The sequence below is a fragment of the Oncorhynchus mykiss genome, chromosome 1, assembly GCF_057628025.1.
Source record: "Oncorhynchus mykiss isolate SJ-2025 chromosome 1, ASM5762802v1, whole genome shotgun sequence".
In the NCBI taxonomy this organism is placed as follows: domain Eukaryota; kingdom Metazoa; phylum Chordata; class Actinopteri; order Salmoniformes; family Salmonidae; genus Oncorhynchus; species Oncorhynchus mykiss.
Window position 1 is genome coordinate 66467990 of NC_143022.1, and position 24119 is coordinate 66492108.

Sequence of the window (24119 nt, forward strand, 5' to 3'; positions counted from 1 at the left end):
AGAAAATGCCAATCTCGTGTGTGTGTGTGCCACGTTAACATGTTGAAAGCATATCACACCCGACCCATCACCCAGTTAGATAGTTCAAAAACAGCGCAAGGTACTGCTGTCTCTTCTGCTTCTACTGCTATGATAGAGGAAAGTCATATTGTTGATGGATTGGAGTTGCGCAATACTCAGCAGCAGTGCATTAGATTGCCAAACTCCGAAATGCTGCTGTCTCTCCCATCAGGTCTGGTTCATTTAACGGATGGACAGGCCGACGATATTGTGAGGCTGCTACAGTTTTCCATGTCTCTTTAATGACGTTCCTATTTGCACAAACGTGTTGGAACATGACATTAATGTTGGAAATGCTGCCCCTATCAAGCAACACCCATATCGTATTAATGCTTCTAAGAGTAAGATAATGAGGGATGAAGTGAAATATATTTGTTGGAGAATGACCTGGCTACGCCAAGTTCAAGTCCTTGGAGTTCTCCTTGCATTCTGGTTCCTAAACCTGATGGTACGTCCAGGTTATGTACGGATTATCGAAAGGTAAATTCTGTCAATGCCAGATTCGTTTACGTTACCCAGACTGGACGACTGTATTGACACTTGGTGCTGCCACTTATGTAACTAAGTTGGACCTCTTAAAAGGTTACTGGCAGGTTCCGTTAACCTCCCGTGCTTCTGCCTTTGTAACCACAGACAACTTCCTACAGTACTCAGTCATGGCTTTTGGGATGCGAAATGCACCAGCCACTTTCCAACGACTGGTTAACTCTGTATTAGCTGGCGTTCCCAATTGTAGTGCATACCTTGATGACCTAGTAATTTATTCATCTGAGTGGTCAGATCATGTTGCCTCTCTAAGGGTAGTATGTGAACGTTTGGCAGCTGCTTCTCTAACCCTGAACTTGTCAAAGTGCGAGTTTGGGAAAGCTACGGTTACCTATCTCGGAAAGAGGTTGGCCATGGACAGGTGCGCCTTGTTGATGCCAAGGTCTGCATTCCCTGCACCTACCACCAGACGAGAGCTACGCTGCTTTTTTAGGGATGGTTGGCTACTACTGTAGTTTCTGTAAAAATGTCTCTGCTGTAGTTGCTCCATTGACCGATTTGCTCAGTCTGGCTAGATCATTTGTGTGGTCCCCTGATTGTAAGATCGCTTTTGAATCTGCTAAAGCACTCTTATGTAATACCCCTGTACTTGCTGCTCCGGTTGTTCCGTTTAAACTTGAGTTAGATGCTAGTGCCAGAGGTGCTGGTGCTTCTCTACTGCAGCAGGACAAAAGTGGAGTGGAACATCCTGTTGTTTTTCTCGTAAGTTTAACAAATGTCAGACAAATTATGCAACTATTGAACAAGAAGCTCTTGTTTTGTTATCTCTACAACACTTAAGTTTATATTGGTTCCATTGGACTACCAGTGATTGTGTATATACTGCCGGATGTACAACCAGAACCCGTGCCTAATGCATTGGGCCCTTATTTGTTTTTTAAAATATATATTTTAACATTTTTAGTAGCTACTATCTTGTCTCATCGCTACAACTCCCGTACAGGCTCGGGAGAGACGACGGTTAAGAGTCTTGCATCCTCTGATACACAACCCAACCAAGCCGCACTGCTTCTTAACACAGCGCGCATCCAACCCGGAAGTCAGCCTCACCAATGTGTCGGAGGAAACACCGTGCACCTGGTGACCTTGGTTAGCGTGCACTGCGCCCGGCCCACCACAGGAGTCGCTGGTGCGCGATGAGACAAGGATATCCCTACCGGCCAAGCCCTCCCTAACGACGCTAGGCCAATTGTGCGTTGCCCCACGGACCTACCCAGGAGGCAGCATAAAAAAGGTTCTGAAAATGTGTTGGCAGATGCTGTCTCGTGTAAAAACAAGTGCTTTTGTATGTTTTGTAAATACTGTGGTCGCAATCCTCCCTAGGGTTGCTTAAAAGGGTGGGGGTGTTAAGGATACAAGTATTCTGTGTATTTCTTTTATCTCCTTCTCCCCTCACAGGTGGCAATCATCATTCCCCAATTAGTCATCAATCAGTCGCTTATCAGAAGACACCTGTTTCCATTACCCAATCACATCCCCTTTCCCTTGGTTTAAAAACCCATTCAGTTTCCTCTGGAGCTCCATCTCTCTGTCATGCAATCTCTCTGTTGATGTCTTGTTTGGTTTATGTCTACATGTCACTTTGTCCCCACCTGTGAGTATTGTTATGGTGTGTGACTGTTTATTGGTGGGAAAAGGGGGTACCAAGACAAGTCACCCATGGGCGTACACTACCCGTAGGTAAACTTTGTCTAAATACACTAGTTAAAAGTGGATGGACCACCCACTGTATTTTTGGTTAGTTAGCTGTCTTGAAGTAGGCTAGTCTAGTTTTGGGATATTTGTTTCTTTCCTTGGGTCCAGCTCAGCCCCTTTTCCCGCCCCCCTTTACCGTGTGTTTAGAAATAAACCCTGAGTGTTTGACGGTAACTTTTAGTTGTCTGTGGTTTTTGTTCTCACTGTTACTTTGTCACTATACTTTGCATGAGTTATGTTACGGGTCTCGTTACCAGCTATCTTATCTGTGCGTATAGGTTTATTATCAGAGGGAGTGAATATGATGCCTTTTCTGTGTCATTGGGATTGACACAACATTCCCATCACACAACTTGGCAGTTTATAAAGGGAAATATTGCCCCCTGCTGTGAACAGCCTCTGAACAGCCAGCACAGTAAACAGAGGGTAGCCTTCACTGACATGAGTTTAGAATTATCTGAGGAACTGTGGTGAAACAACTGCAATTTCTCAATAGATGGAAACACCCAATGGTTGCTAAAATACTGAGTGAACATTCTCCGACGCCACTATTCGAAAGTTGTAATAAATTGCCTGAATCTTTTACTGTGCAATGCTCAGGCTGTTGGGTATTATATTTTCAAAAAGGGTTCTAGTCAGGGTTCCAGCATTGTTATTAGGCCCAATTTGCAGTGGAACATGTGTGATTAAACTTTCAAATTACATGGGTTGGATTGAATTTATTTTGGGCAACAAAATGCACAATATGAACCCAGAGGACATCACTACAGTGCTGCACTGTAGGCTACTGTATCAAAGTAAAATGGCTCGCGTTCCTAATTGTTAGAATGTTCTGTTTCTATTTGTGGGGTAATGTGTCCTGTCAACTTGCAAGGCAACACATGTGATAACATGAACGGTGAACCTGTTCGGGACCTCTTTGACCCACTAGCCTCAAGCCTACCCATATGAGCAGAAATGAGTCACAGGTTATAGTACACTAGTGTTACTCTAAGTATGGTTTATGGTTTACATACCTTGTCAGTTGACTCATGTCGCTTATTCAGTAGAGTAGCTATATCTGGAACTCTGGTTAGTTTGCCAGGAAGTGTATTGACAATAGTAACTACAGTATTTTAACACTAGCAGACCTGATCAGAAGGGGAGCCCATTTTACATTTCCCTCTAAAGCTCTGGCTCCCTAATAATCCACATGTTTCTTCATCAGATGTCAAACAAAACCAAACAGTGGAAACACTGAAACAAGGCAAGGAAATCATGAGCACGTGTGAGGCTCAATTCTGGAATTGCTTATGCAACTTCCTATTTGCAAAAGTTTATGATTAACTACATGAAAACGGGAACTCATAAGGAAAGAGTTCACAAATCTATCAGCCTACTAAAATAGACTGAACATTTCCCCCTCGGAGGGCACACCTACACATGCACACGCACACCCACACCTGCTTTGCAGTGCTCTCTTGGTATTCCCCCTCAAAGGCCTCAGCTATCTGCTGTGTTCACATGAGGGAAGAACACAAGAGGAGGACAGAGAGAGTGTGAGGGAAGAGAGAACAGAGAAATAGAGGGTTACTCACGGCTGGTGGATGAGGCTGAACCTGCTCATATCACTGTCAGACAGATTCTGTTAAAGTAAAAGAAGCAGAAAAATACAAGAGAATTATACGTTTTTTATTATTTTTTTTACAAATCTGTGTGTACTGTAACTGAATGGTTCTTATGTTGGGTTTTGCAAAATAACATTACAATCTGTAATTCAGTTTTACACACCATGTTGCGCTGGTTATGAAATGTATCACTTCGTAGCTTACACCAGATGGCAGCATGACGCTAAAACAGCCAAAAGCCTTTGAAGCATGCCTGCTTTTTAATAGGAAAATTATTGTTACTTTATGGCCCTACTTGTGTACCCTTGATCCGGTGCAGATTACACTCAATCTTATGTTGTCCCTAATTTGTTTACTAAATATGTCATTCCAGTGCCCTGTGACATTACCTTTGAAAAAATGACAATGATGTCTCCAATGTCTACTCACATCCCTCAATAAATTGTATTTTCATGGTTCTCTTTGAAGGGAAGCAGTTGCCCTGAATTCCAGAGTAAAATTACACAAAAATATAAAATGTGCTCTAAATCATGCTAAATTATGCATTTCTCTCTTCATTCATAATTGATTGCTTCAGGGTCCTCCTTTGGTCTCACTTGCTCTCCTTTCTTGTTATCCCTTGCTTGTATTAGGTTGAATTGATTTTCAGCATAATGAACTTTAGTACGCAGGTTCATGATTGAATCATCTGTAAATCAGTCAGATTCCTTAATATGAGAGGCATCCCCTTCCTCACAGAGAAACAGACCCCCACACACACATGAAGGTGCACACTTGATCATTTCACTCACTTATAGGAGGAAAAGCGTCTCCACCTAAATTCAGGCTTAACTTTTTGACACTGAATAAAATATCAAATATTTCGCCTGAGTGCCTTTGCATATGCTGCTCCCAGATTGAATTATTTATGGCAAGTTTCTCCCAGTGTTTGAATGAAACACAATAGGCCCTATGCCCTGAAACCACTCCTGCATATTGAAGACCAGCAGTCCCCGCTACAGAAGACACTAGAGCTTCTGCACTCCGCAGGACCTCAAAGCTCCTATTCTAACTAGGTTTTGAAGACTTGTTTGAAATCTAAATCAGCTCGAGGAAAGAGAGAGCGGTGGAACCACAGTCTGACCCAGCCTGCCCTCCACCTAAAATCAACATAGCAACGCAACGTTTTTTCATTTAGCACTCTGCCAAGGAAATACGGGAGGATCTCAGACCTCAATGATAGTGTTGTTAACTCCCTCTGTTACAAGACACTTGCCTTCTCTCCAACCACATCTCCCATGCCTCACATACTAAAATACCCCTCTGCTGAGTGAAGTAAGGCACTCCACATCATCACCATATAAAGTGCATGGAGGAATGTTGAACCGCTACAGCTTCAAACACCATCCAGGACTTGCTACTACCCACACATGATGTGGAAAGCCGGACCCTCTGCCGCCCTGCCCTCGGTTGTGCCTGTGGAGATATGATAATAAGTCACATGGGAAACATGAGAGAAAATACCGGCTCACTTTCTTAGAGCTGCATGCACAGCCAACCATAATATGTCAATATGTCATATTATGTTTAAGGCTATAAATACCACATGAATATGCAAATCCATCTAAAAAAGCACCCGCAGCACCTACACAGGCTGACATACAGAGGTCATGCAGCACGGCAAGAGCAGGTCCTCTCTGCCCTTCTATGCAAAACCAAAAAGTACTGTATTTGTACTGATATTGGTGCTCTATAGAACCTTTTTTAATGGTTCTTTAAAGAACATTAGGAAAATATTTTCCATAGCACCATAAAGGCTCCATTTAGAACCCTATGAGCATGGTTCATCATATAACCTTAAACAATGGTTTCTTTTTTGCACCAAAAAGGGAAAAGCTGTCAATATGAGCCAAAGAATCCTTATTTGGAACTATATAGAACAACAACTATATAGAACAATTTTACTTAAAAGTTGCTACACACTTTTAAGTGTGTACGCTAGCAACATGGACACGAGTCTTTCTATAAATAATGGGGCCAATGTGTGACATTGGGATACACATTTCAAAACGGTTTGAAACAAAAATGATTTTTTTAAATGCAGTTCCACATGTGTACTTTTGAGGAAAAAAAATGAATAAATGCAAATTGGCTCATAACTCCACCTATACAGCAACACAGGCCTAGGACTATACATCCTTTAAGCAGGGTTTATACAGACATTGGCAAGTCAAATTCAAGGACTTTCAGGGAATCTTTCATGCGCTTAATTGTAGTGTTCAAGGACCTCAATGTTATACAATTGTTTGTATAATTTATAGAATTGAAACGTACAGGGCCTAATATAGAACGCCCCCCCACTCCCACAAAACATCATGCAAAAAGTATAAAAGAAAAAGTAGGCCATTACCACTTTAAAAATAATTCAATTATTATGACATTCTAAAATATGTGAGAATAATGTGGACATTGCCTGACTAAATAGATTGGATACATGCAGACAACACATAATAAACCCATGAATAGCAGTAGCCTTAATCTCACCATTGCTGTTTTACAATGAGAATGTTAGCAAGTATAACTTTAAAAATATATTTAAAAAAATATTTTTTTCACAAAATTTGGGCACTGGGCCTTTGGTATGCATGTATCAGTAGACTGAAAATGTTTTCAGCATTGCTTTTTCAATCTTATTTATTATTCTGCGTGCATTTTGCGTGCATGCGCCCGACTGCACACCTGATTCTTCTCTTGGTCGCTGCCGGGATTTGCACTGTTTACAATAACAGGGTCAAGCATTGTCACAATAGTAGTAGAGAATCATCTTGAACACGATCTAGTTCCAAAGCTAGTTTAGTGTTTTTTAAGTCTAACTGAATGGGAGAACGGATACTAGGGCAGTGACTGGGGACAATGTGTCTGTCTCATTTTGAGTTTAATCCTCAAAGCTCCAGAGCTTGAATATGGCAAGTTGGCATTGCAGAGAGTGAGAGTGCAAACTATGAAGCTTGGGGTTACACGAGTCTTAGCTGAACCCAGGTGTTCTGACTAGATCAATAAATGCTATATCAATCAATACATGTAGGTCTATGTTTTAGATCTGGTCTGGTAACCCACACATCAAAAGCGAATCCTTTGAAACATTAATGACTTTGATTGATTCACCTTGAAATCCCCATTGACCTTATTTGGGGGAGTTAAAACTAGCTTGGAGGCATAGACGGACAACTTGAAAGTTAATGTTCAGTTTATCAAAATCCCTCGTAGGTAGTACTGCTGTGGTATCCTACCTCCAAATGAAAGCTGTGCAGGGTCACTGAATAATGCATCGAAAACTAGATACAGTAGCAAAGCTCACATAAATAAAACCCTTAGACGACAAGAACTCCTTAGTCACTGCCGCGGCGAATGACTTTGCAGCATGTTACCTAGATCAGGCCCACCACCTAGACAAGCGGCTCACCCAGAATGCAGAACACTGTGAATAAACCGTTCACACCTTCGAACAGGTAAATCCTTCACTAACAGTGATTATAGGCTACACCTTAACGGTACCGCACACTTTACATTACAATAGCCAATACTTAACTTAATACTGAAAACAAAAGCATTGTTTGTATTAAACATTAGCGTTTCTCATATCAAATGAAAACACAGGAGAAACCAAAGAAAGAGGCCTACCTAGAAGCTTGTTCAACAGCGGTGGTGAGTAGGCCTAGTTGGTGATACCAAAACAAAAGACCAAATGGTAAATATTTTGTTATAGCTAATTGATAATGGTAACCAGACTCTGGCGTTGGTGTTCACTCAATGTAGGGACTAGCGATAGCACGTAGCAAGAAATGATTGTTTTGTACAAACGTCTGTTAATGTGGGGAGAAATGGAGAGAAATGTCCCACAGTGTTACTACTTCCTGTTGCGCTGTGGTATTCTCAAAGTGGAAGTTGATTTGATGCCTCACTATTTATGTCATTCTGGGAAGTAAAGGTGGCGATTTAAAAAAATAACTAATAATTGGTCACTTCCTGTAAACTTTCACCAGACTCTGTCAACTTGACTGTTGCTTTACCCTGTCTCATACACTCAGCATACTGCTGGAAAATCCATTATGTCCATTATGCATTTCGAAAGGATTGGAAGTTTTTGTCTTGCAAATCTCATGTTTACCAACGATGTTGCAAACCTGTCAGATTTTGTCTCCCCTAAATGAACAATACCAGTTAATTAAGGATTTAGGATTTAGTGAGAATGGATAAATAATGTCCACTAATTTCAGCAACCTATGGCTGAAATTAGCATTAGGAAATTTTTAATTATTGCACTCCTTTCAACGCCATAATTGCCATAGGAATTTGAAGGGAATTTAGAGTCCAAGTCTATTGTCTACTCTTACATCATTAGGACACCACACTCAATTTGGCCAAAAGCAAAAAGTTATTATGTACCTGTTGATATCGAATCATGTGGGTTTGCTGTGGTTTGGTGATAAAATGTTGTGGTAGTATTGGAAGTAGTAGTCAGGTAGTATTGAGATGTCAAGGGAGAGAGTGTATAACAAAATAACGTACCATAAACCTCTGTCCGTTAATCCTCATTCTTTCAACAGTTGCAGCACATTCTCGCATTTGATTCTGAAAAGCAGTATGACATACATCCTAATGATCAACGCATCATTTGCTGTGGTTTGGTGAATACTTTCAGTTGCTTACAATAATGTAGTTGTTCTTTGCTCATTGGTGTAACTAGCAGTACCTTCCCAAAATAAACACACACACACACACAGTTCCTTGGAGACGCCAAGGAAAGAATTTCTCCTCCCACTCACCTGGCGCAGTAAGCTGGCCACCTGAGCTGAACTCCAGTCCTCACACTGCTCCCTGGTCGGCAAGTTCATCACTGTCACCACCAAAGGGAGCTCTGAAGTCCAGGCTCTGATAGAAAGTGATGGACTGACCTCTCTCTCACACCATGACTCCACTACAGCACTCAAGTCCCACATCAGGAAGTGGACAAGGGGGAGGAGGGGAGGTCATCTCTCACCGGGGCAGGCCATTCTCTCTCTCACACTCTATCTCTCCCACTTTCTCTCTCTCGTGCTCTAAAAAAAAAAAGTCATATTTCTGAAACAAATTCCCCTTAATCTGCAGGGAGAAAATGGGAAATAAAAACTTCCTCAAAGTCAAAGTGAGATATTACATTTGAAAGGGGACTTTCATTGACTACATGACACTATTGCATGACAACGTTCTCCTTTTTTTTACGGATGAGGCTGACCTCATTTATATTTAGTCAACCTGTATGTGTCTAAAACTGTCATGTTTCACTTCAACAGAAACTTGATAACGACAGCCCACTCCGTGTCTGACACCACAGCCCTTGTCACCAAAAGCCAAAAGCACTCTCCAATCTCCATTACATTTGACAACAACAACCTTGCCGTTTTTTGCTGAACAATCAGTCATTTTTAATACAGCTGGGGGGAAAAACGAATACATTTCTTTTAGTGAGACAATTATGTAGGGAGGGGGGGGGGGGGCTTATTGTTGTAACATCTCCAATATATAATACACATAAAAATGAAATGAAATAATTGATTCAGGTCATATAATTGAATTTACCAGCATCTTCATCGTGAGTCAGATGCGAACGGAGAGTAATTGTTGAAATCTGATAGGAGCTGGTTGCGAACTGTGAGTGTGCCCGGCTGAGTCTTTGCGTGTGCGTATGTGTGTTTCATCAGATCACACTGTTGGACTTGGGCCAGCACGGCACACAGCTGAGTGATCAGGAGGGAAGCGGGCGGACAATTAGACAAAGCCTGGCCTGTGACACTACTTAACCCTCAAGCATCAGGCTAATGAGAGTTGTAATGTGGCTGAATACATTCCGCCAGGCATACAGGCTGTTGGCCCCATCGGTGGGTTCACTCTGATCAAGGCATGCTTGCTTAAGGGAAACGTTAGACACTGCTGGTTCACCACATGCCTTGACATACGCTGGTGTGTTTCATGTATTTTGTTCAGAGCTCTTACAGTCAGATATTATTATGTGATAACCAGTGGTGTAAAGTACTTCATTAAAAATTCTTGAAAGTACTACTTAAAGTTGTTTACTTGGGTATCTGTACTTTGCTTTACTATTTACATTTATGACCACTTATACATTTTCCTGTACAACCCAAAGTACTCCTTACATTTTGAATGCTTAGCAGAACAGAACAATTGTGAAATTCACAAATTTATCAAGTGGTCATCCCTACTGCCTATGTTCTGGCGGACTCACTAAACACAAATGCATCTTTTGTAAACAATGTCTGAGTGTTGGAGTGTGCCCCTGGCTATCCGTACATTTTAAAATCAAGAACAAGGTGCCGTCCACTTTGCTTAATATAAGGAATTTGAAATGATTTATACTTTGACTTCAACTTTTGATACTTAAGTATATTTTAGCAATTCAATTTACTTTTCATACTTAAGTATGTTTAAAACCAAATACTTTTAGACATTTACTCAAGTAGTATTTTTCTTTCACTTTTACTTGAGTAACTTTCTTTTAAGGAATCTATACTTTTACTAAAAAATGACAATTGGGTACTTTTTCCAGTACTGGTGGTAACAGATACCATAATATATGCTTTTGCACAAACAGCCTAACAGACTAGCCTACCCAAACAGCCTGGTCTTCTGCTGGTTGAGCATGTTGCTTGCAACGCCAGGATAGTGTGTTAGATTCCTGGGACCACCAGTAGGTAAAATGTATAAACGCGTGACTGTAAATCGCTTTGGATTAAAGCGTCTGCTAAATGGCATATATTAGTATCTGCGAGCTGTTGGCTAGAGTGCACATTTGCTGTTTAACGCAACAGTTTTTGTGACAAAACTAGCTGAAAATGCGATGGAAAAACATTGAACTTTAGATTTGTATTTGGGACATGAAAACTTGAGCAAAAAAAGTACATTTTGTGTGCACTCATTTATCAAGTCCGCTTGATGGAAACCTACCCAAGGTGAAACATTTTTCAAATATTTGCATGGAAATCTGTCCACAATTGGATGGAATCCTAGCTAGTGTCTACAAAAAAAAGCTCAATCCAGACTAGACTTTTTGAAGCAAGTTTGGATTGCACTTAATTTTAATCTACGTGACAAAATCTTTTGCATGTTCTAGAGCAGCATCGTGGCTAGCGTGGTGAGCTATGCCCTTGTATTTTGGAAAGGGAACTTAGCCAAGGAGGACTTAAATAAGCTCGACAAAATCATCAAGAAAGCCAGTGCATGTTCATAAAAAGGCTGAGAGAAAATGTTATGGTGAGTGAATGAGGACCCAAAAGCGAACTAACTTAAACAGAGCTTCTTTAATAACCAAACATAGGTAGGCTCAGATAGACCGGCAGATTCCGACAGGACAGGACAAGGTTACAGCAAACATGACGATAGTCTGGCTCAGGCATGAAACACAACAAACAAGAATCCGACAAGGACAGGAACAGAAACAGAGAGAGATATAGGGACCTAATCAGAGGGAAAAAGGGAACATGTGGGAAACGAGGAGACAAGGAACAGCTGGGGGAAAGCGGGGGAGAAAAGGTAACCTAACAACGACCAGCAGAGGGAGACAGGGTGAAGGGAAAGGACAGAGACAAGACACAACATGACAGTACATGACAGTACCCCCCCACTCACCGAGCGCCTCCTGGCGCACTCGAGGAGGAAACCTGGCGGCAACGGAGGAAATCCTCGATCAGCGCACGGTCCAGCACGTCCCGAGAGGGAACCCAACTCCTCTCCTCAGGACCGTACCCCTCCCAATCTACGAGGTACTGGTGACCACGGCCCCGAGGACGCATGTCCAAAATTCTACGGACCCTGTAGATGGGTGCGCCCTCGACAAGGATGGGGGGGGGGGGGAAGACGAGCGGGGGCGCGAAGGACGGGCTTGATGCAGGAGACATGGAAGACCGGGTGGACGCGACGAAGGTATCGCGGAAGAAGAAGTCGAACTGCGACAGGATTAATGACCCGAGAAATACGGAACGGACCAATGAACCGCGGGGTCAACTTGCGAGAAGCCGTCTTAAGGGGAAGGTTCTGAGTGGAGAGCCAAACTCTCTGACCGCGACAATATCTAGGACTCTTAGTTCTACGCTTATTAGCAGCCCTCACAGTCTGCGTCCTATAACGGCAAAGTGCAGACCTGACCCTCTTCCAGGTGCGCTCGCAACGTTGGACAAAAGCCTGAGCGGAGGGGACGCTGGACTCGGCGAACTGAGATGAGAACAGCGGAGGCTGGTACCCGAGGCTACTCTGAAAAGGAGATAGCCCGGTCGCAGACGAAGGAAGCGAGTTGTGGGCGTATTCTGCCCAGGGGAGCTGTTCTGACCAAGACGCAGGGTTACGAAAAGAAAGACTGCGTAAGATGCGACCAATAGTCTGATTGGCCCGTTCTGCTTGACCGTTAGACTGGGGGTGAAAGCCGGAAGAGAGACTGACGGAAGCCCCAATCAAACGGCAAAACTCCCTCCAAAATTGAGACGTGAATTGCGGACCTCTGTCCGAAACGACGTCTGACGGAAGGCCATGAATTCTGAAAACATTCTCGATGATGATTTGTGCCGTCTCTTTAGCAGAAGGAAGCTTAGCAAGGGGAATGAAATGAGCCGCCTTAGAGAACCTATCGACAACCGTAAGAATAACAGTCTTCCCCGCTGACGAAGGCAGTCCGGTGACAAAATCTAAGGCGATGTGAGACCACGGTCGAGAGGGAATAGGAAGCGGCCTGAGACGGCCGGCAGGAGGAGAGTTACCGGACTTAGTCTGCGCGCAGACCGAACAAGCAGCCACGAAACGACGCGTGTCATGCTCCCGGGTGGGCCACCAAAAACGCTGGCGAATGGAAGCAAGCGTACCCCGAACGCCAGGGTGGCCGGCTAACTTGGCAGAGTGAGCCCACTGAAGAACGGCCAGACGAGTAGGAACGGGAACGAAAAGAAGGTTCCTAGGACAAGCGCGCGGCGACGGAGTGTGAGTGAGCGCTTGTTTTACCTGCCTCTCAATTCCCCAGACAGTCAACCCGACAACACGCCCCTCAGGGAGAATCCCCTCGGGGTCAGTGGAGGCTACTGAAGAACTGAAGAGACGAGACAAAGCATCAGGCTTGGTGTTCTTAGAGCCCGGACGATAAGAAATCACGAACTCGAAACGAGCGAAAAACAGCGCCCAACGCGCCTGACGCGCATTAAGTCGTTTGGCAGAACGGATGTACTCAAGGTTCCTATGGTCAGTCCAAACGACAAAAGGAACGGTCGCCCCCTCCAACCACTGTCGCCATTCGCCTAGGGCTAACCGGATGGCGAGCAGTTCGCGGTTACCCACATCATAGTTACGTTCCGACGGCGACAGGCGATGAGAAAAATACGCGCATGGGTGGACCTTGTCGTCAGAGAGGGAGCGCTGAGAAAGGATGGCTCCCACGCCCACCTCTGACGCGTAACCTCGACAACGAACTGTCTAGAGACGTCAGGTGTAACAAGGATAGGAGCGGATGTAAAACGATTCTTGAGGAGATCAAAAGCTCCCTGGGCGGAAACGGACCACTTAAAGCACGTCTTGACAGAAGTAAGGGCTGTGAGAGGAGCTGCCACCTGACCGAAATTACGGATGAAACGACGATAGAAGTTCGCAAAGCCGAGAAAGCGCTGCAGCTCGACGCGTGACTTAGGGACGGGCCAATCAATGACAGCTTGGACCTTAGCGGGATCCATCTTAATGCCTTCAGCGGAAATAACAGAACCGAGAAATGTGACGGAGGAGGCATGAAAAGTGCACTTCTCAGCCTTCACAAAAAGACAATTCTCTAAAAGGCGCTGGAGGACACGTCGAACGTGCTGAACATGAATCTGGAGTGACGGTGAAAAAAATCAGGATATCGTCAAGGTAAACGAAAACAAAGATGTTCAGCATGTCTCTCAGGACATCATTGACTAATGCCTGAAAGACAGCTGGAGCGTTAGCGAGGCCGAAAGGAAGAACCCGGTATTCAAAGTGCCCTAACGGAGTGTTAAACGCCGTCTTCCACTCGTCCCCCTCCCTGATGCGCACGAGATGGTAAGCGTTACGAAGGTCCAACTTAGTGAAAAACCTGGCTCCCTGCAGGATCTCGAAGGCTGAAGACATAAGAGGAAGCGGATAACGATTCTTCACTGTTATGTCATTCAGCCCTCGATAATCTATGCAGGGGCGCAGAGACCCGTCCTTCTTCTTGACAAAAAAAAACCCCGCTCCGGCGGGAGAGGAGGAGGGGACTATGGTACCGGCGTCAAGAGCTACAGACAAATAATCTTCGAGAGCCTTACGTTCGGGAGCCGACAGAGAGTATAGTCTACCCCGGGAGGGGGTGGTTCCCGGAAGGAGATCAATACTACAATCATACGACCGGTGTGGAGGAAGAGAGGTGGCCCTGGACCGACTGAACACCGTGCGCAGATCGTGATATTCCTCTGGCACCCCTGTCAAATCACCAGGCTCCTCCTGTGAAGAAGAGACAGAGGAAACAGGAGGGATAGCAGACATTAAACATTTCACATGACAAGAGACGTTCCAGGAGAGGATAGAATTACTAGACCAATTAATGGAAGGATTATGACAAACTAGCCAGGGATGGCCCAAAACAACAGGTGTAAAAGGTGAACGAAAAATTAAAAAAGAAATGGTTTCACTATGATTACCAGAAACAGTGAGGGTTAAAGGTAGCGTCTCACGCTGAATCCTGGGGAGAGGACTACCATCCAGGGCGAACAAGGCCGTGGGCTCCTTTAACTGTCTGAGAGGAATGTCATGTTCCCGAGCCCAGGTCTCGTCCATAAAACAGCCCTCCGCCCCAGAGTCTATTAAGGCACTGCAGGAAGCTGACGAACCGGTCCAGCGTAGATGGACCGACAAGGTAGTGCAGGATCTTGAAGGAGAGACAGGAGTAGTAGCGCTCACCAGTAGCCCTCCGCTTACTGACGAGCTCTGGCCTTTTACTGGACATGAAGTGACAAAATGACCAGCGGAACCGCAATAGAGACAGAGGCGGTTGGTGATTCTCCGTTCCCTCTCCTTAGTCGAGATGCGGATACCTCCCAGCTGCATGGGCTCAGCACCCGAGCCGGCAGAGGAAGATGGTAGTGATGCGGAGAGGGAGGCGACGGAGAGCGCGAGCTCCTTTCCACGAGCTCGGTGACGAAGATCAACCCGTCGCTCAATGCGAATAGCGAGTTCAATCAAGGAATCCACGCTGGAAGGAACCTCCCGGGAGAGAATCTCATCCTTTACCTCTGCGCGGAAACCCTCCAGAAGACGAGCGAGCAAGGCCGGCTCGTTCCAGCCACTGGAGACAGCAAGAGTGCGAAACTCAATAGAGTAGTCTGTTATGGATCGATTGCCTTGACATAGGGAAGACAGGGCCCTGGAAGCCTCCTCCCCAAAAACAGATCGATCAAAAACCCGTATCATCTCCTCCTTAAAGTCTTGATACTGGTTAGTACACTCAGCCCTTGCCTCCCAGATTGCCGTGCCCCACTCACGAGCCCGTCCAATAAGGAGAGATATGACGTAGGCGACACGAGCAGTGCTCCTGGAGTAAGTGTTGGGCTGGAGAGAAAACACAATATCACACTGGGTGAGGAACGAGCGGCATTCAGTGGGCTCCCCAGAGTAACACGGCGGGTTATTGATTCTGGGCTCCGGAGATTCGAAAGCCCTGGAAGTGGCCGGTGGATCGAGGCGGAGATGGTGAACCTGTTCTGTGAGGTTGGAGACTTGGGTGGCCAGGGTCTCAACGGCATGTCGAGCAGCAGACACTTCCTGCTCGTGTCTGCCTAGCATCGCTCCCTGGATCCCGACGGCTGAGTGGAGAGGATCCGAAGTCGCTGGGTCCATTCTTGGTCGGATTCTTCTGTTATGGTGAGTGAATGAGGACCCAAAAGCGAACTAACTTAAACAGAGCTTCTTTAATAACCAAACATAGGTAGGCTCAGATAGACCGGCAGATTCCGACAGGACAGGACAAGGTTACAGCAAACATGACGATAGTCTGGCTCAGGCATGAAACACAACAAACAAGAATCCGACAAGGACAGGAACAGAAACAGAGAGAGATATAGGGACCTAATCAGAGGGAAAAAGGGAACAGGTGGGAAACGAGGAGACAAGGAACAGCTGGGGGAAAGCGGGGGAGAAAAGGTAACCTAACAACGACCAGCAGAGGGAGACAGGGTGAAGGGAAAGGACAGAGACAAGACACAACATGACAGTACATGACAGAAAAGGCACACATGATCATGGACAATGACACACACCCACTCCACAGCACTGTAATGCAGCACAGGCTCACCCCCACCCCCAGAAGCTGCACAGAGAGCTTACCCACAGCCACGAGGCTTTTGGGTAAGCTTTTGTAATTATTAACTGATTCATGTATTCTTAATGTGAATGTTGCTGTTGCTTGTTTCCCCAAGGTAGGATAGACAACAACATTTCTTACCTCCTTTTAATTAGACTCTACTACTAAGACGCAGGTGCCTTCATATGTGTCTTCTGTGTTTCTTATCATGCGTTTGTCATTGATACGTGTCTTGTCCTTATTGACGATGCTGAGTGATTAAACAATTTTCCAAGTTGGGATCAATAAAGTAATTTCTTCTCTCTACTCTCTACACCCTCAATTTGGACCAAATAGTCCTAATCATTGACCGATGGGCCATGGCATACCTACCTACACGAGTGCAAATCTTCTGTATAAGGTATCTCAAGGGGATGGCTGACCAGGAATCCCATGTGAAGCTGTAAGCTAATTAAGTGTTGGAGCAGATGGTGGAAGCGTGGTCTGGACATAATGAGATGCAGGGATGAGGAGGTGGACTGGACGTTGTGGTTGGACAGCTGTGGGGGTCTTGTGAGGTGACCAGTATCCCAGCAGTCCCCTGAAGCAAGGTTTTGCTCTAACCTGCAGTCCAGAATCCTGATTAACAATAATCTAAATGCAACTTTTTCTGGCCCAGATTCATTATTATTATTATTTTTTCAGGGGGTAGATCAGCTTCAATAGTGCAGATAGATTGTAGATTCCAATCCCCCATATATATATTTTATATATATATATATATATATATATATATATATCACCCCTCTCCTAATTGGAGTGAACTAATGGACAACAACACTTAGACCTCTACTTCCAATTTATACACTAAGTATTTTACAATAGTTAACTTTTGATTGTTTTTAATCACATCCTTCAGCTTCCATACATCTATCTCTGAAGCCCATCCAGTATATTGAAGCCCATCCGTATATTTTTAACTGTGCTGTTTCACAACATTTCTGAACCTACATATATTTTACAGACACAGTATATTTTACGTTAGTCATCTTGTTGTTATTAATCCCACCCTTCAGCTCCACTCAACCCCTCCCGTCTATCTCTTTACGCCATCCATTTTTAATTTCTATCTGCCATATGTTTTTCAACTGTGCTGTGATGTTTCACAAAAGTTTCATTAGTGTTGATTACATGGCTTTGCTTTTCCTCTCTGGACTCTATGTGGACTAACTTTCGATCCATTCAATGTGGATTCATGAAGTCTCTCTAATACTGAACGTTTTATCTGTTGATTCATTTGAACCATTGAGGTATCCTTGGTTGAACTCCATTCACTGTCATTTTTGGATTTTGGCAGTTGATCTCTGCCTAATAAAACCCTAATCATAAACACCTGTTGCTTTGCCAGAGGTTTCCTGTCAGCCAGCCTCTCAGAGACCTCATTCAAACTGCCAGTTTGTCCCTGTGTCGACAAATAAGAGACCAACAATTGTGGCATCACCAAAACAAGGCAAGAGGTGTGGGGCACAACACAGACTATCGTTAGAAAGTAGCAAAAACAAGTGCCGTGTTTAGGTGCTGCACTTTTTGAAGCTCATCCCAAAGAGATGATCCATGCTAGCATTCTGCCACGTGTGAAGAAAAGGCCAAGGCCAGTTGAGGCTGGTGCTCGGGGTCAAGAAGAGGTCAAGTTCAATGAGGTGACGGTGTACCTGGTGGAGAGGAAGATGGGCAGCAGTAGAAGGAGCTTTCTGACCAGCCTGGCCAGGTCAAAAGGCTTTAGAGTGGAATACGCCCTCAGGTAGGCCAACCAGCCAATTCTCTTTCTCAAGTCAAATAGATTCTCTTATTGTTTTTCCTTAGTGATCAAATAAAGGGATTGATCATGTTATGGTAGGCCCTATGTGATTGTTTGACATAAGTTCCTGGTCATAGTTTTGCTGCTCTATGTCTGATTGTGAGAATTTTCTTGGTTCCAAGTGAGGACATTGTGCATTAAGCAGAGTGCAAAGATTATTACTTGATCCCATATAATCCCATAACTTGCATAACCTGTGTTTAACAAGACTTACGATGCAAGAGAACCCACACAGACGGAATCGTCCACCAGCTACCGCACCATAGCCTGTATAACAGAGCACCTAGCCACACGTTCATTTAAGGCTGCTTATACGGCCTCTCCATGCTAATAGGGATCCATTGTGCCATAGCTGGGTGGCAGAGAAAAACTGAGCTGATCGAGCTCAGCCAGGCAGACCCAGCTGTATGGGCCTGCCTGAGGGGCACCGGTGGGAGTAGCTGAGCTGGGAGGCTGTAGAACAGACCTGCTGCCAACGCCGCATCAAGCCAGGCTGGGGCTGATGGCAGCATTCCCAGAAACACAGCTTGAATGCTCCTACGGTTACACTTGGCCTGATACAATTGTTTGAAACAAACCACAGCTAGGAAGTTGTGTGTGTGTGTGTGTGTGTGTGTGCGTGTGTGTGTGTGTGCGTGTGTGTGTGCGTGTGCGCGTGTGCGTGTGTGCGTGCGTGCGCGTCTGCGTGCGTGCGCGTGTGCGCGCATGCCTCAAACTGACATTCTGCCTTGCAGACTATTTGATATCAGCTGCAACCATACATTTTTAGATACTGAACAAAAATATAAACACAACATGCAGCAATTTTAACGATTTTACTGAGTTCCAGATCATAAGGAAATCAGTCAATTGAAATGAATTCATTAGGCCTTAATCTATGGATTCCACATGACTGGGCAGGGGAGCAGCCATGGGTGGGCCTGGGAGGGTGGTAGGCCAACCACTTGTGAGCCAGGTCCACCCACTGGGGAGCCGGCCCAGTCAATCAGAATTAGTTTTCCCCATAAAAGGGCTTTATTACAGACAGAAATACTCCTCAGAGTCGTTAGCTGTACAGGTGGCAGGTCACTGATGATCCCGCAGGTGAAGAAGCCGGATGTTGAGGTCCTGGACTGGCGTGGTTACATGTGGTCTGCGTTTGTAAGGCTTGTTGGAAGTAATGCCAATTTCTCTAAAATGATATTGGAGAGAAAATAACGTTCAATTCTCTGGCAAAACATCTGTGACTTTCTGTTGTATGACAAAACTGAACATTTTAGAGTGGCATTTTATTGTCCCTAGCACAAGGTGCACCTGTGGAATGATCATGGTGTTTAATCAGCTTCTTGATATGCCCCACCTGTCATGTGGATTGATTATTTTGGCAAAGGAGAAATGCTCAATAACATGGATGTAAACACATTTTAACACAAAATTTGAGAGAAATAAGCTTTTTGTTCGTATGGAACATGTCTGGGATTTTTTATTTCAGCTCATGAAACATGGGACCAACACTCTACATATTGAGTTTATGTATTTTTTCAGTATATTTAACATCATGTAAAATGTATTTCAAATACATTTTAAAATGTATGTAATACTTTAAACTGCATTCCAGAGATGAATATACTGTGCCTTCGGAAAGTATTCAGACCCCTTTACTTTTTCCACATTTTGTTACATTACAGCCTTAATCTAAAATGTATTTTGAAAAACTCCTAGGCAATCTACACACAATAAACCATAATGACAAACCGAAAATATATTTTTTTACATTTTTGCAAATTTATACAAAAAAAAGAGAAATGTACATAATTTACACAAGTATTCATACCTTTTGCTATGAGACTTGAAATTGAACTCAGTTGCAACCTGTTTCCATTGATCATCCTTGAGATGTTTCTACAACTTGATTGAAGTCCACCTGTGGTAAATTCAATTGACATGATTTGGAAAGGCACACACCTGTCTACATAAGGTCCCACAGTTGACAGTGCACGTCAGAGCAAAAACCTAGCCATGAGGTCAATGAAATTGTCCGTAGAGCTCAGAGGTCCCCAAGAACACAGTTGCCTCCATCATTCTTAAATGGAAGAAGTTTTGAACCACCAAGATTATTCCTAGAGCTGGCTGCCCTACCAATGAATAAGAAGCCTGCAGACACAGGAGAAGTGGACGTGCCGATGAAACCTTGTTGGAGCGCCTCATGGATGTACTCCATGGCCTTGGTTTCAGCCACCGACAGAGGGTATATGCGTCTGCGCGGGGGCTCAGAGCCTGCAAGCAGGTCGGTAGCACAGTCCCAGGGGCGATGAGGAGGGAGACAGGTGGCGCAGGTCTTGAACAATATCTCCCGCAGGTCCTGGTATACCTCCGGGATGTTGGGCTGAAGGGCAACCACAGGACTCTCAACTGACTTGGAACCACAGGGGATGGGATTCGGGTGCCCAGTCCGTGATTTTCATCCTCATCCATGAGATGGTGGGATTAGGGCGTTGAAGCCAAGGGAGGCCGAGGATGATCTTGTGAGCTGGTGCACTGGTGATGAAGAAGGGAATGTTCTCCTGATGGATGGACTCCCTTTTGAGGGTGAGTGGTTTGGATATGTGTGTGATGATCCCTGAACCTAATGGCCGATTATCGAAGGCTTGAACCGGGAAAGCAGAAGAGTGCTGGTGTGAGGTGATGTTAAGAGAGGAGGCAAGGGTCTGATCAATAAAGTTCCCCGTAAAGTGATGAAGAGGGGATATTCACACTTGACCAAGGAGGTGGAACATCACGTGACAGTCCCTCGGTTCTCGTGGATCTCGAGTTGGGACGTACCGGACACTGCTGGAGCTGGTGACCTCCTTGACCAGAATGACCCCTACTTCCATGGGTTCAGGCTCTAATCCAAAGTGTACACTGAGGGAAGGAGAAAAGTGATGAGAGTGCTGACACTCCCGAAGTAGGTTATGTAGACAGATAGCCATCCAATGAGTACGTCCAAGGAGAGGTTGTCGTCTCGACAAGTCAGTTCCGTTTGGACCTCCTTGCGCAGTCCTCTTCTGAATAGCGTACGAAGTGCTGTCTCATTCCATCCTCTGGATGCTGCTACTATCCGGAAAGTGAGCGTGTACCCGGCAGCAGTCTGGTCCTCCTTCCGTAGTTGGTGTAGGCGCTCAACCCCTCTCTGCCCTCCTGTGGATGATTGAAGACACCTCTGAACCCCTCATGTGAATCCAGCTCCTCCTCTCCTTTCTCCCAGATGGCCGTGGCCCATTCCAACGCCCGCCCAGTCAGCAGAGAAATAACCGTGGCAACCTTGGACCTCTTGGTAATGGGGGCTCCCATCTGGTGCGCAAAGTAGAGGGAGCACTGTAGTAGGAAGCCACGGCATTGAGATGGGGTGCCATCATGTCTATCCGGGAGGGACAAATGGGCATCGCTGACCTGGGCGGGTTGCTGAATGGGCTGGTGTGCTGAGTCGACTGGTGGCAGAGTATCCTCTGCTAGTTGAAGGCAACGCCTCAAGCAGTTTTGAAGATTGCTTTGAAGAAATGCTAGTGGCCATAACTGAAGCTAAACGAGAGTTGTCTTGGGGGTGTGGTTTTATGTGGTTGTTTTATGTTTGCATATTGTACCCTGTACTGTTGTTTGTCCCTCCTGAGTCACTGTAGCAACAACATAGCCACTTCCTTAAAATAGTCAAGAAATCATGAAACCTGTAATTAATTTAGACGTTTTGCCGAAGAGGTTTTAGTTGCACAATTTTACATTTAGCTAAGTTGTTTGATGCAGTATTTCTCAAGTAAAAAAATGTGCATGAAAAACTAGTAATTGCGGGAAAGTCTGGCTGTGTACTCAGGACTGATTTCTGAGATACATTACATGTCTACAACTTCATCATCTGCAAGCTGTCAAACTATTGAAATAAAGCACAAGCCTAACACGGTTTATCAGTGCCCCAAATAACTTGCTAGCCTGCTATGTTCCAACTCTGTGTTTGTCAATGAAGATAGCAAGTAGTAGCTAGCAGGCACATTGTGCAGCCAGGCCAAAATCATCTAATGAAGTCACTGGCGAGTGGCGACATGCCATTTAGTTTTTTTTTACAACTTTCTCACTATCTATTACTAGAGTGTGAGTCTGTCTGGCAGTGTCTAATAGGTAATCATGTTACAAAATTGTTCGCGTGGGGGGGACAAGCAAGATGCTAACGAGTGGGTTTTGGAATATTCACAAGTTGCAGTTGTGATACAAGTGCGCTCTGATCAGCTCAATTCTCATTTTGACCACAAAAGTGGCAGATTCGAGTGATTGACACTATCAAAAACACATCAGCAAGTGACCACTCCATAAAGGGCTTAGGGCAAAGGGTTATTTCAGCATAACATTGCGATGTGTTGTCTTATGTAAACAAGTCTGAGGCGCTGCGTATTGGGCAAGTCTATCTCACTCTCTGGAGTTTCTGGCTGCTATGATTGGATAGAGTGTGCACAGCTGATAGAGCACAATCAGCACAGCTGCTTCTCTCATGTTAGTGGGGACTGGGAAAGTGGGCATGATCAACCTTCCAATAAGTCACGATGAACTCACTTACAAATCTCAGTTTTGGATGAGACTGATCTATTTACACTTTGTAGTACATCGAACACTATAATTAATGTTTCTGACTTTTGGTGACTACTAATCCTCTTAGTTGTCACCGAGAATGCCCGGAATATGTCTTTATTCATATTGAACATCGGAATTATTGAATTCTCCATGTGGTCTATATTAAAGGGAAATTAATTTAATAAAACAAGCTTTTAATAAAAATATACTATCGCTGCATAATTTCTATTTATCATATAGAAGGTACTCATTTTCGGGTGCAACCCAGTACACGTTAAGATCTGCCTGTTAGATGTTGTTTGCAATGCTCTCGTCAAGTTTGTTTGTTTGTCATGTACAAATGAAAACATGGAGTCACTTCATGACCGATAATGTATCATGTTTGTAATCATTTTTGTAGTCATTTAAATGAATTGAAATGCATGTTAGGGCTTTTGGTATGCTTTTGGTATCTGTTAAGTACAATAACAAGCCTTTTGACAAAATGTTGTAGCAGCGGCAGCCTATTTGAAGCCTTGGATGCGTGGCTTGTTGGGGCTTGGCTTTGTCTTAGTGCTTTTTGTGCTCCCACGAGACGGATGGTCATGCAAGTTCATGTGTTCTGTTATAAGTTGTTAAGAATGTTCTACACTACCAGTTCATGTTAATAAAGCTTGCTAAAGGTTTATCGTTAAAACAGTCAACATTGTGTTGCAATATGAGTTGGATTATATGTATTTTTTGCCATACATACATCCTGTCTTGCAGGAAATCATGCACAGAACGAACAGTATGGCTGGTGGCATTGTCATGCTGGAGTGTCATGTCAGGGTGAGACAGCAGGACGGGTATCACATGAGGGAGAAGGATGCCTTCCCTGTAAAGCACAGCATTGAGATTGCTGTCATTGCAGGCAAGCTCAGTCCGATGATGCTGTGACACACCGCCCCAGACTATGACGGATCCTCCACATCCAAATCGATCCCGCTCCAGAGTACAGGCCTCAGTGTAATGCTCATTCCTTCGGCGATAAACGCGAATCTGACCTTCACCTCTGGTGAGACAAAACTGCGACTCGTCAGAGAAAAGCACTTTTTGCCAGTCCTGTCTGGTCCAGCGACGATGGGTTTGTGCCCATAGGCGACGTTGTTGCCGGGGATGTCTGGTGAGGACCTGCCTTACAACAGTCCTACAAGCCCTCAGTCCAGCCTCTCTCAGCCTATTGCGGACAGTCTGAGCACTGATGGAGGGATTGTGCATTCCAGGTTTCACTCGGGCAGTTGTTGTTGCCATCCTGTACCTGTCCTGCAGGTCTGATGTTCGGATGTGCAGGTGTTGCTACACGTGGTCTGCCACTGCGAAGACGATCAGCTGTCCATCCTGTCTCCCTGTAGCGCTAACTTAGGCGTCTCACAGCACGACATTGCAGTTTATTGCCCTGGCCACATCTGCAGTCCTC

General features: G+C 44.7%; 2 protein-coding genes across 6 annotated transcripts in view; one reads left to right on the forward strand and one right to left on the reverse strand.

Moving 5' to 3' along the window:
• blnk (B cell linker) overlaps positions 1-9203 on the reverse strand; it is a 32202-nt gene extending 22999 nt beyond the window's left edge. For 2 of the 5 annotated variants that reach the window (XR_016496536.1, XR_016496535.1), the window contains exons 1-3: positions 8714-9105; positions 8457-8519; positions 3879-3925 (exon numbers count right to left, since the gene is read on the reverse strand). Coding sequence is in view for 2 of the 5 variants with exons in the window: in XM_021607904.3 (XP_021463579.2) it covers positions 3879-3925; positions 8457-8519; positions 8714-8887 (284 nt within the window). In the remaining 3 variants the exon portion in view is untranslated. Of the gene's footprint in view, positions 1-3317; positions 3794-3878; positions 3926-8456; positions 8520-8713 lie in introns of those variants that run through there. The other 3 variants (XR_016496539.1, XM_021607928.3, XM_021607904.3) reach the window with 2 other exon arrangements.
• An 8503-nt stretch (positions 9204-17706) lies between these two features.
• The window catches only part of dntt (deoxynucleotidyltransferase, terminal), a 145999-nt gene continuing 139586 nt past the window's right edge, over positions 17707-24119 (forward strand). Inside the window, exon 1 of the mRNA XM_021607961.3 lies at positions 17707-18049. Coding sequence (XP_021463636.2) covers positions 17856-18049 — 194 coding nt within the window. The 5' untranslated portion in view covers positions 17707-17855. The remainder of the gene's footprint in view (positions 18050-24119) is intronic.